Source organism: Anomaloglossus baeobatrachus, chromosome 2, assembly GCF_048569485.1.
Source record: "Anomaloglossus baeobatrachus isolate aAnoBae1 chromosome 2, aAnoBae1.hap1, whole genome shotgun sequence".
NCBI classification, from domain to species: Eukaryota; Metazoa; Chordata; class Amphibia; order Anura; family Aromobatidae; genus Anomaloglossus; species Anomaloglossus baeobatrachus.
The window spans coordinates 799,972,194-799,985,811 of NC_134354.1; the positions used below are offsets into that span (position 1 = coordinate 799,972,194).

The 13,618-nt window shown below is 56.8% G+C and overlaps 1 protein-coding gene across 2 annotated transcripts in view; it reads right to left on the reverse strand.

The window, feature by feature from the left end:
* The window catches only part of ARFIP2 (ARF interacting protein 2), a 117,148-nt gene that overhangs the window by 11,165 nt on the left and 92,365 nt on the right, over positions 1-13,618 (reverse strand). For both annotated transcript variants that reach the window (XM_075337733.1, XM_075337731.1), the window contains 2 exons: positions 12,971-13,128; positions 1,719-1,893 (listed from right to left, as the gene is read on the reverse strand). In XM_075337733.1, the coding sequence (XP_075193848.1) occupies positions 1,719-1,893; positions 12,971-13,128 (333 nt within the window). The remainder of the gene's footprint in view (positions 1-1,718; positions 1,894-12,970; positions 13,129-13,618) is intronic.

Sequence of the window (13,618 nt, forward strand, 5' to 3'; positions counted from 1 at the left end):
CAGAGTTGTAAAATTTCACCCGGGACAAAATTGGCTTACTCCTTAAAGGGTTAAGACAAAACTTAAGGAGAAAGAGCCACAAACAAAAAACAACTGAAGTAACAGCAGTAAAAGCAGCAAAGCCTCACACAGGAGGAGACCAGCAATGGAGACGTCCATGGCTGGAAGCATCAAACAGGAGGAGACTAGCGATGGAGACATCCATGGCTGGAAGCATCAAACAGGAGGAGACCAGTGATGAAGACATCCATGGCCGGAAGCCTCACACCACAGAAGACCAGCGATGGAGATGTCCATGGCCGGAAGGCTCACACAGGAGGAGACCAGCAATGGAGACGTCCATGGCTGGAAGCATCAAACAGGATGAGACTAGCGATGGAGACATCCATGGCTGGAAGCATCAAACAGGAGGAGACCAGTGATGGAGACGTCCATGGCCGGAAGGCTCACACAGGAGGAGACCAGCAATGGAGACGTCCATGGCTGGAAGCATCAAACAGGATGAGACTAGCGATGGAGACATCCATGGCTGGAAGCATCAAACAGGAGGAGACCAGTGATGAAGACATCCATGGCCGGAAGCCTCACACCACAGAAGACCAGCGATGGAGATGTCCATGGCCAGAAGCCTAAAACAAGAGGAGACCAGTGATGGAGACGTCCATGGCCGGAAGGCTCACACAGGAGGAGACCAGCAATGGAGACGTCCATGGCTGGAAGCATCAAACAGGAGGAGACTAGCGATGGAGACGTCCATGGCCAGAAGTCTCACACCAGAGAAGACCAGCGATGGAGATGTCCATGGCCAGAAGCCTGAAACAGCAGGAGACCAGTGATGGAGACATCCATGGCTGGAAGCATCAGACAGGAGGAGACCAGCGATGGAGACGTCCATGGCCAGAAGTCTCACACCAGAGAAGACTAGCGATGGAGATGTCCATTGCCAGAAGCCTGAAACAGGAGGAGACCAATGATGGAGACGTCCATGGCTGGAAGCATCAGACAGGAGGAGACCAGCGATGGAGACGTCCATGGCCGGAAGCCTCACACCAGAGAAGACCAGCGATGGAGATGTCCATGGCCAGAAGCCTGAAACAGGAGGAGACCAGTGATGCAGACGTCCATGGCTGGAAGCATCAGACAGGAGGAGACCAGCGATGGAGACGTCCATGGCCGGAAGCCTCACACCAGAGAAGACCAGCGATGGAGATGTTAATGGCCAGAAGCCTGAAACAGGAGGAGATCAGTGATGGAGACGTCCATGGCTGGAAGCCCTCAGTAATTGCTGCAAAGGATTCTCGACAAAGGGTTAAACATGGACATTTATTTCTGGGAAAGTTTAATCTGTCCAGTTACTTCTGAGCCCCTGATATCAGGAGGTTTTGTAGAAAAATGGCTGCAATTCCTAATCATGTCATAGGAGATTTTTGTAATCCCTTTAATTAAACCTGAAAGTCTCCACTTCTATTACATCTGAGTTGTGTCATTATAAATGAAAAATGGCGACCTGCAGAGCTGAAATCAGGAGGATTCGTCACTAGCCACAGATTTCTGGCCCTCACTGTAGAGCTAGTGATGGGTTGTAATCTAGGCTGGCCTTGTCATGCGCTACTGTTGGGTGAAATCCATGGGTTTATCATATTGATGTGAACGTGAGGAGACAACGCGGTGGCAGGGCTCCGAGGACATCGCCGGGGTCCAGGAGCTCAGCATCGTACCTTATTTTCCTGTAAGAAGCGCAGTTTGATGGTCACATCTCCTCGCAGTTTCTCGTATTTGTGGCGATGTGCCTGGAAGTTTTGCTGTGCGGCCTCAATGCGGCTGAGCGTGGCCGTGTCACGTGGCCCCAAACTCAGCTCCTCCAGGTCAGCTCGGTAGGCATCAAACTCCAACCTGCAGGGCAATACCACACTGAGAAGCAGAACCCGAAGAAGAAGAGGTCTACACAGCTACATCAGATAGTGGCCCGAGCTGCCGCCTGATGACCATTGCTCACAGGGCTAGCTAAGCTCATGTTTGGCTAGTAAGTGACTGGAATAAGCGGAGACCGCAATGATAGTCACACACCGTCACCTCCATGTCACTGCCCTGTTCTCCGTCATCACAGTATAAAGTGGCTGAACCCAGCGATTCCCGCGTACTGAGGACCACACAGCGCCTCCCATTACCTCGCCAAGCTATTCCCGCATACTGAGGACCACACAGCGCCTCCCAATACCTCGCCGAGCGATTCCCACATACTGAGGACCACACAGCGCCTTCCATTACCTCGCCGAGCGATTCCCACATACTGAGGACCACACAGCGCCTCCCATTACCTCGCTCAGCGATTCCCGCGCACTGAGGACCACACAGAGCCTCCCATTACCTCGCCGAGCAATTCCCGCATACTGACGACCACACAGCGCCTCCCATTACCTTGCCAAGCGTTTCCCGCGTATTGAGGACCACACAGCGCCTCCCATTACCTTGCCAAGCGTTTCCCGCGTATTGAGGACCACACAGCGCCTCCCATTACCTCGCCGAGCGGTTCCCGCATACTGAGGACCACACAGCGCCTCCCATTACCTCGCCGAGCTATTCCCGCGCACTGAGGACTACACAGCGCCACTCATAACCTCGCTGAGCGATTCCCACATACCGAGGACCACACAGTGCCTCCTATTACCTTCGCTGAGCAATTCCCGCATACTGAGGACCACACAGCTACTCCCATTATCTTGCTGAGCAATTCCCGCATACTGAGGACCACACAGCGCCTCCCATTACTTCGCCGAGCTATTCCCGCGTACTGAGGACCACACAGCGCCTCCCATTACTTCGCCGAGATATTGCCGCGTACTGAGGACAACACAGCGCCTCCCATTAAGTCGCCGAGCGATTCCCGCATACTGAGGACCACACAGCTACTCCCATTATCTCGCTGAGCAATTCCCGCATACTGAGGACCACACAGCGCCTCCCATTACTTCGCCGAGCGAATCCCGCATACTGAGGACCACACAGCGCCTCCCATTACCTCGCCAAGCGATTCCTACGTACTGAGGATCACATAGCGCCTCCCATTACCTCGCCGAGCAATTCCCGCATACTGAGGACCACACAGCGCCTCCCATTACCTCGCCAAGCGATTCCTACGTACTGAGGATCACATAGCGCCTCCCATTACCTCGCCGAGCAATTCCCGCATACTGAGGACCACACAGCGCCTCCCATTACCTCACCGAGCGATTCCCGCATACTGAGGACCACACAGCGCCTCCCATTACCTGACCGAGCGATTCCCGCATACTGAGGACCACACAGCACCACCCATTACCTCGCTGAGTGATTCCCGCATACTGACAACCACGCAACGCCTCCCATTACCTCGCCGAGCGATTTCCACATACCGAGGACCACACAGTGCCTCCTATTACCTCGCTGAGCGATTCCCGCATACTGAGGACCACACAGCTACTCCCATTATCTCGCTGAGCAATTCCCGCATACTGAGGACCACACAGCGCCTCCCATTACCTCACCGAGCTATTCCCGCGTACTGAGAACCACACAGCGCCTCCCATTACCTCGCCAAGCTATTCCCGCATACTGAGGACCACACAGCGCCTCTCATTACCTCACCGAGCGATTCCCGCGCACTGAGGACCACACAGCGCATCATATTACCTCGCCGAGCGATTACCGCATACTGACGACCACACAACGCCTCCTATTACCTCACTGAGCGATTCCCGCATACTGAGGACCACACAGTGCCTCCTATTACCTCGCTGAGCAATTCCCGCATACTGAGGACCACACAGCGCCTCCCATTACCTCGCCAAGCGATTCCTACGTACTGAGGATCACATAGCACCTCCCATTACCTCGCCGAGCGATTACCGCATACTGAGGACCACACAGCGCCTCCCATTACCTCACCAAGCGATTCCCGCATACTGAGGACCACACAGCGCCTCCCATTACCTCGCCAAGCGATTCCTGCGTACTGAGGACCACACAGTGTCTCCCATTACCTCGCCGAGCGATTCCCGCATACTGAGGATCATATAGCGCCTCCCATGACCTCGCTGAGCTGTTCCCGCATACTGAGGACCACACAGCACCTCCCATTACCTCGCCGAGCGATTCCCACGCACTAAGGATCACACAGCGCCTCCCATTACCTTGCCGAGCTATTCCCGCATACTGAGGACCACATAGCGCCTCCCATTACCTCGCCGAGCTATTCCTGCGCACTGAGGACCACATAGCGCCTCCCATTACCTCGCCTAGCGATTCCCGCATCCTGAGGACCACACATCTACTCCTATTACCTCGCTGAGCAATTCCCGCATACTGAGGACCACACAGTGCTTCCTATTACCTCGCTGAGCTATTCCCGCATACTGAGGACCACACAACGTCTCCCATTACCTCGCTGAGCAATTCCCGCATACTGAGGACCACACAGTGCTTCCTATTACCTCGCCGAGCTATTCCCGCATACTGAGGACCACACAACGTCTCCCATTACCTCGCTGAGCAATTCCCGCATACTGAGGACCACACAGCGCTTCCTATTACCTCGCCGAGCTATTCCCGCATACTGAGGACCACACAACGTCTCCCATTACCTCGCCGAGCGATTCCCGCGTACTGAGGACCACACAGTGCCTCCCATTACCTCGCCGAGCGATTCCCACACACTGAGGACCACACAGCGCCTCCCATTACCTCGCCGAGTGATTCCCGCGTACTGAGGACCACACAGCTCCTCCCATTACCTCGCCGAGCGATTCCCGCGCACTGAGGACCACACAGCGCTTCCTATTACCTCGCCGAGCTATTCCCGCATACTGAGGACCACACAACGTCTTCCATTACCTCGCCGAGCGATTCCCACGTACTGAGGACCACACAGTGCCTCCCATTACCTCGCCGAGCGATTCCCGCATACTGAGGACCACACAGCGCTTCCTATTACCTCGCCGAGCTATTCCCGCATACTGAGGACCACACAACGTCTCTCATTACCTTGCCGAGCGATTCCCGCGTACTGAGGACCACACAGTGCCTCCCATTACCTCGCTGAGCGATTCCCACGCACTGAGGACCACACAGCGCCTCCCATTACCTCGCCGAGCGATTCCCGCAAACTGAGGACCACACAGTGCCTCCCATTACCTCGCCGAGCGATTCCCACGCACTGAGGACCACACAGCGCCTCCCATTACCTCGCCGAGCGATTCCCGCATACTGAGAACCACACAGCGCCTCCCATTACCTTGCCGAGTGATTCACGCGTACTGAGGACCACACAGGTCCTCCCATTACCTCGCCGAGCGATTCCCGCGCACTGAGGACCACACAGCGCTTCCTATTACCTCGCCGAGCTATTCCCGCATACTGAGGACCACACAACGTCTTCCATTACCTCGCCGAGCGATTCCCACGCACTGAGGACCACACAGCGCCTGCCATTACCTCGCCGAGCTATTCCCGCATACTGAGAACCACACAGCGCCTCCCATTACCTCGCCGAGTGATTCCCGCGTACTGAGGACCACACAGCTCCTCCCATTACCTCGCCGAGCGATTCCCGCGCACTGAGGACCACACAGCGCTTCCTATTACCTCGCCGAGCTATTCCCGCATACTGAGGACCACACAACGTCTTCCATTACCTCGCAGAGCGATTCCCGCATACTGAGAACCACACAGCGCTTCCTATTACCTCGCCGAGCTATTCCCGCATACTGAGGACCACACAACGTCTCCCATTACCTCGCCGAGCGATTCCCGCGTACTGAGGACCACACAGTGCCTCCCATTACCTCGCCGAGCGATTCCCACGCACTGAGGACCACACAGCGCCTCCCATTACCTCGCCGAGTGAGTCCCGCATACTGAGGACCACACAGCGCCTCCCATTACCTCGCCGAGTGAGTCCCGCATACTGAGGACCACACAGCGCCTCCCATTACCTCGCCGAGCAATTCCCGCATACTGAGGACCACACAGCGCCTCCCATTACCTCACCGAGCGATTCCCGCATACTGAGGACCACACAGCGCCTCCCATTACCTCGCCAAGCGATTCCTACGTACTGAGGATCACATAGCGCCTCCCATTACCTCGCCGAGCAATTCCCGCATACTGAGGACCACACAGCGCCTCCCATTACCTCGCCAAGCGATTCCTACGTACTGAGGATCACATAGCGCCTCCCATTACCTCGCCGAACAATTCCCGCATACTGAGGACCACACAGCGCCTCCCATTACCTCACCGAGCGATTCCCGCATACTGAGGACCACACAGCGCCTCCCATTACCTGACCGAGCGATTCCCGCATACTGAGGACCACACAGCACCACCCATTACCTCGCTGAGTGATTCCCGCATACTGACAACCACACAACGCCTCCCATTACCTCGCCGAGCGATTTCCACATACCGAGGACCACACAGTGCCTCCTATTACCTCGCTGAGCGATTCCCGCATACTGAGGACCACACAGCTACTCCCATTATCTCGCTGAGCAATTCCCGCATACTGAGGACCACACAGCGCCTCCCATTACCTCACCGAGCTATTCCCGCGTACTGAGAACCACACAGCGCCTCCCATTACCTCGCCAAGCTATTCCCGCATACTGAGGACCACACAGCGCCTCTCATTACCTCACCGAGCGATTCCCGCGCACTGAGGACCACACAGCGCATCATATTACCTCGCCGAGCGATTACCGCATACTGACGACCACACAACGCCTCCTATTACCTCGCTGAGCGATTCCCGCATACTGAGGACCACACAGTGCCTCCTATTACCTCGCTGAGCAATTCTCGCATACTGAGGACCACACAGCGCCTCCCATTACCTCGCCGAGTGAGTCCCGCATACTGAGGACCACACAGCGCCTCCCATTACCTCGCCGAGTGAGTCCCGCATACTGAGGACCACACAGCGCCTCCCATTACCTCGCCGAGCAATTCCCGCATACTGAGGACCACACAGCGCCTCCCATTACCTCACCGAGCGATTCCCGCATACTGAGGACCACACAGCGCCTCCCATTACCTCGCCAAGCGATTCCTACGTACTGAGGATCACATAGCGCCTCCCATTACCTCGCCGAGCAATTCCCGCATACTGAGGACCACACAGCGCCTCCCATTACCTCGCCAAGCGATTCCTACGTACTGAGGATCACATAGCGCCTCCCATTACCTCGCCGAGCAATTCCCGCATACTGAGGACCACACAGCGCCTCCCATTACCTCACCGAGCGATTCCCGCATACTGAGGACCACACAGCGCCTCCCATTACCTGACCGAGCGATTCCCGCATACTGAGGACCACACAGCACCACCCATTACCTCGCTGAGTGATTCCCGCATACTGACAACCACACAACGCCTCCCATTACCTCGCCGAGCGATTTCCACATACCGAGGACCACACAGTGCCTCCTATTACCTCGCTGAGCGATTCCCGCATACTGAGGACCACACAGCTACTCCCATTATCTCGCTGAGCAATTCCCGCATACTGAGGACCACACAGCGCCTCCCATTACCTCACCGAGCTATTCCCGCGTACTGAGAACCACACAGCGCCTCCCATTACCTCGCCAAGCTATTCCCGCATACTGAGGACCACACAGCGCCTCTCATTACCTCACCGAGCGATTCCCGCGCACTGAGGACCACACAGCGCATCATATTACCTCGCCGAGCGATTACCGCATACTGACGACCACACAACGCCTCCTATTACCTCGCTGAGCGATTCCCGCATACTGAGGACCACACAGTGCCTCCTATTACCTCGCTGAGCAATTCTCGCATACTGAGGACCACACAGCGCCTCCCATTACCTCGCCAAGCGATTCCTACGTACAGAGGATCACATAGCGCCCCCCATTATCTCGTCGAGCAATTCCCGCATACTGAGGACCACACAGCGCCTCCCATTACCTCGCCAAGCGATTCCTACGTACTGAGGATCACATAGCACCTCCCATTACCTCGCCGAGCGATTACCGCATACTGAGGACCACACAGCGCCTCCCATTACCTCACCAAGCGATTCCCGCATACTGAGGACCACACAGCGCCTCCCATTACCTCGCTAAGCGATTCCTGCGTACTGAGGACCACACAGTGTCTCCCATTACCTCGCCGAGCGATTCCCGCATACTGAGGATCATATAGCGCCTCCCATGACCTCGCTGAGCTGTTCCCGCATACTGAGGACCACACAGCACCTCCCATTACCTCGCCGAGCGATTCCCACGCACTAAGGATCACACAGCGCCTCCCATTACCTTGCCGAGCTATTCCCGCATACTGAGGACCACATAGCGCCTCCCATTACCTCGCCGAGCTATTCCTGCGCACTGAGGACCACATAGCGCCTCCCATTACCTCGCCTAGCGATTCCCACATCCTGAGGACCACACATCTACTCCTATTACCTCGCTGAGCAATTCCCGCATACTGAGGACCACACAGTGCTTCCTATTACCTCGCCGAGCTATTCCCGCATACTGAGGACCACACAACGTCTCCCATTACCTCGCTGAGCAATTCCCGCATACTGAGGACCACACAGTGCTTCCTATTACCTCGCCGAGCTATTCCCGCATACTGAGGACCACACAACGTCTCCCATTACCTCGCTGAGCAATTCCCGCATACTGAGGACCACACAGTGCTTCCTATTACCTCGCCGAGCTATTCCCGCATACTGAGGACCACACAACGTCTCCCATTACCTCGCCGAGCGATTCCCGCGTACTGAGGACCACACAGTGCCTCCCATTACCTCGCCGAGCGATTCCCACGCACTGAGGACCACACAGCGCCTCCCATTACCTCGCCGAGTGATTCCCGCGTACTGAGGACCACACAGCTCCTCCCATTACCTCGCCGAGCGATTCCCGCGCACTGAGGACCACACAGCGCTTCCTATTACCTCGCCGAGCTATTCCCGCATACTGAGGACCACACAACGTCTTCCATTACCTCGCCGAGCGATTCCCACGTACTGAGGACCACACAGTGCCTCCCATTACCTCGCCGAGCGATTCCCGCATACTGAGGACCACACAGCGCTTCCTATTACCTCGCCGAGCTATTCCCGCATACTGAGGACCACACAACGTCTCTCATTACCTTGCCGAGCGATTCCCGCGTACTGAGGACCACACAGTGCCTCCCATTACCTCGCTGAGCGATTCCCACGCACTGAGGACCACACAGCGCCTCCCATTACCTCGCCGAGCGATTCCCGCAAACTGAGGACCACACAGTGCCTCCCATTACCTCGCCGAGCGATTCCCACGCACTGAGGACCACACAGCGCCTCCCATTACCTCGCCGAGCGATTCACGCATACTGAGAACCACACAGCGCCTCCCATTACCTTGCCGAGTGATTCCCGCGTACTGAGGACCACACAGGTCCTCCCATTACCTCGCCGAGCGATTCCCGCGCACTGAGGACCACACAGCGCTTCCTATTACCTCGCCGAGCTATTCCCGCATACTGAGGACCACACAACGTCTTCCATTACCTCGCCGAGCGATTCCCACGCACTGAGGACCACACAGCGCCTGCCATTACCTCGCCGAGCTATTCCCGCATACTGAGAACCACACAGCGCCTCCCATTACCTCGCCGAGTGATTCCCGCGTACTGAGGACCACACAGCTCCTCCCATTACCTCGCCGAGCGATTCCCGCGCACTGAGGACCACACAGCGCTTCCTATTACCTTGCCGAGCTATTCCCGCATACTGAGGACCACACAACGTCTTCCATTACCTCGCAGAGCGATTCCCGCATACTGAGAACCACACAGCGCTTCCTATTACCTCGCCGAGCTATTCCCGCATACTGAGGACCACACAACGTCTCCCATTACCTCGCCGAGCGATTCCCGCGTACTGAGGACCACACAGTGCCTCCCATTACATCGCCGAGCGATTCCCACGCACTGAGGACCACACAGCGCCTCCCATTACCTCGCCGAGTGAGTCCCGCATACTGAGGACCACACAGCGCCTCCCATTACCTCGCCGAGTGAGTCCCGCATACTGAGGACCACACAGCGCCTCCCATTACCTCGCCGAGCAATTCCCGCATACTGAGGACCACACAGCGCCTCCCATTACCTCACCGAGCGATTCCCGCATACTGAGGACCACACAGCGCCTCCCATTACCTGACCGAGCGATTCCCGCATACTGAGGACCACACAGCACCACCCATTACCTCGCTGAGTGATTCCCGCATACTGACAACCACACAACGCCTCCCATTACCTCGCCGAGTGATTTCCACATACCGAGGACCACACAGTGCCTCCTATTACCTCGCTGAGCGATTCCCGCATACTGAGGACCACACAGCTACTCCCATTATCTCGCTGAGCAATTCCCGCATACTGAGGACCACACAGCGCCTCCCATTACCTCACCGAGCTATTCCCGCGTACTGAGAACCACACAGCGCCTCCCATTACCTCGCCAAGCTATTCCCGCATACTGAGGACCACACAGCGCCTCTCATTACCTCACCGAGCGATTCCCGCGCACTGAGGACCACACAGCTCATCATATTACCTCGCCGAGCGATTACCGCATACTGACGACCACACAACGCCTCCTATTACCTCGCTGAGCGATTCCCGCATACTGAGGACCACACAGTGCCTCCTATTACCTCGCTGAGCAATTCTCGCATACTGAGGACCACACAGCGCCTCCCATTACCTCGCCAAGCGATTCCTACGTACAGAGGATCACATAGCGCCCCCCATTATCTCGTCGAGCAATTCCCGCATACTGAGGACCACACAGCGCCTCCCATTACCTCGCCAAGCGATTCCTACGTACTGAGGATCACATAGCACCTCCCATTACCTCGCCGAGCGATTACCGCATACTGAGGACCACACAGCGCCTCCCATTACCTCACCAAGCGATTCCCGCATACTGAGGACCACACAGCGCCTCCCATTACCTCGCCAAGCGATTCCTGCGTACTGAGGACCACACAGTGTCTCCCATTACCTCGCCGAGCTATTCCCGCATACTGAGGATCATATAGTGCCTCCCATGACCTCGCTGAGCTGTTCCCGCATACTGAGGACCACACAGCACCTCCCATTACCTCGCCGAGCGATTCCCACGCACTAAGGATCACACAGCGCCTCCCATTACCTCGCCGTGCTATTCCCGCATACTGGGGACCACATAGCGCCTCCCATTACCTCGCCGAGCTATTCCTGCGCACTGAGGACCACATAGCGCCTCCCATTACCTCGCCTAGCGATTCCCGCATCCTGAGGACCACACATCTACTCCTATTACCTCGCTGAGCAATTCCCGCATACTGAGGACCACACAGCGCCTCCCATTACCTCGCCCAGCGATTCCCGCATACTGAGGACCACACAGCGCTTCCTATTACCTCGCCGAGCTATTCCCGCATACTGAGGACCACACAACGTCTCCCATTACCTCGCCGAGCGATTCCCGCGTACTGAGGACCACACAGTGCCTCCCATTACCTCGCCGAGCGATTCCCACGCACTGAGGACCACACAGCGCCTCCCATTACCTCGCCGAGTGATTCCCACGTACTGAGGACCACACAGCTCCTCCCATTACCTCGCCGAGCGATTCCCGCGCACTGAGGACCACACAGCGCTTGCTATTACCTCGCCGAGCTATTCCCGCATACTGAGGACCACACAACGTCTTCCATTACCTCGCCGAGCGATTCCCACGTACTGAGGACCACACAGTGCCTCCCATTACCTCGCCGAGCGATTCCCGCATACTGAGGACCACACAGCGCTTCCTATTACCTCGCCGAGCTATTCCCGCATACTGGAGGACCACACAACGTCTCTCATTACCTTGCCGAGCGATTCCCGCGTACTGAGGACCACACAGTGCCTCCCATTACCTCGCTGAGCGATTCCCACGCACTGAGGACCACACAGCGCCTCCCATTACCTCGCCGAGCGATTCCCGCAAACTGAGGACCACACAGTGCCTCCCATTACCTCGCCGAGCGATTCCCACGCACTGAGGACCACACAGCGCCTCCCATTACCTCGCCGAGCGATTCCCGCATACTGAGAACCACACAGCGCCTCCCATTACGTTGCCGAGTGATTCCCGCGTACTGAGGACCACACAGGTCCTCCCATTACCTCGCCGAGCGATACCCGCGCACTAAGGACCACACAGCGCTTCCTATTACCTCGCCGAGCTATTCCCGCATACTGAGGACCACACAACGTCTTCCATTACCTCGCCGAGCGATTCCCACGCACTGAGGACCACACAGCGCCTGCCATTACCTCGCCGAGCTATTCCCGCATACTGAGGACCACACAGCGCCTCCCATTACCTCGCCGAGTGATTCCCGCGTACTGAGGACCACACAGCTCCTCCCATTACCTCGCCGAGCGATTCCCGCGCACTGAGGACCACACAGCGCTTCCTATTACCTCGCCGAGCTATTCCCGCATACTGAGGACCACACAACGTCTTCCATTACCTCGCAGAGCGATTCCCGCATACTGAGAACCACACAGCGCTTCCTATTACCTCGCCGAGCTATTCCCGCATACTGAGGACCACACAACGTCTCCCATTACCTCGCCGAGCGATTCCCGCGTACTGAGGACCACACAGTGCCTCCCATTACCTCGCCGAGCGATTCCCACGCACTGAGGACCACACAGCGCCTCCCATTACCTCGCCGAGCGATTCCCGCATACTGAGAACCACACAGCGCCTCCCATTACCTCGCCGAGTGAGTCCCGCGTACTGAGGACCACACAGCTCCTCCCATTACCTCGCCGAGCGATTCCCGCGCACTGAGGACCACACAGCGCTTCCTATTACCTCGCCGAGCTATTCCCGCATACTGAGGACCACACAACGTCTCCCATTACCTCGCTGTCTCGTACTGTTTCACCGTCATTAACGTGTCCTCCATAGTTTTATTCACCAAGGTGTTGATACTGGACACAAAAAAATTGACAGCTCCCAGCAGGGTTTCACCGTTCTTACACAGCAGCTTCTGGGTCTCCGCATTGTATCCAAACTCCTCCTAATGCAGAAAGGGGCAGAATGGGAGCGTCATTACTGGCTGCAGACGGCGGCGGAAGACCAGCGCGGGGTACAGCAGTGACGGTATGTAGGGAATATCCCCGGAGCTCTGCAGCGGATGTGAACATGGTACGGCAGTGGTGGGTATGGAGGGGATAGCCCTGGAGCCCTGCAGCGGATGTGAACAGGGTACGGCAGTGGTGGGTATGGACAGGATATCCCTGGAGCTCTGCAGTGGATGTGAGCAGGGTACGGCAGTGGAGGGTATGGAGGGGATAGCGCCGGAGCTCTGCAGCAGATGTGACCATGGTACGGCAGTGGAGGGTATGGAGGGGATAGCCCCGGAGCTCTGCAGCGGATGTGACCATGGTACGGCAGTGGAGGGTGCGACGACATGGACTCTCATGGGTTAAAATTTCTTAACATTCAGCCAGACTATTGTTCTTATGTGTGCTAAGTCATGTTTGCTTAGCTATTGCTCTCCAGACTTT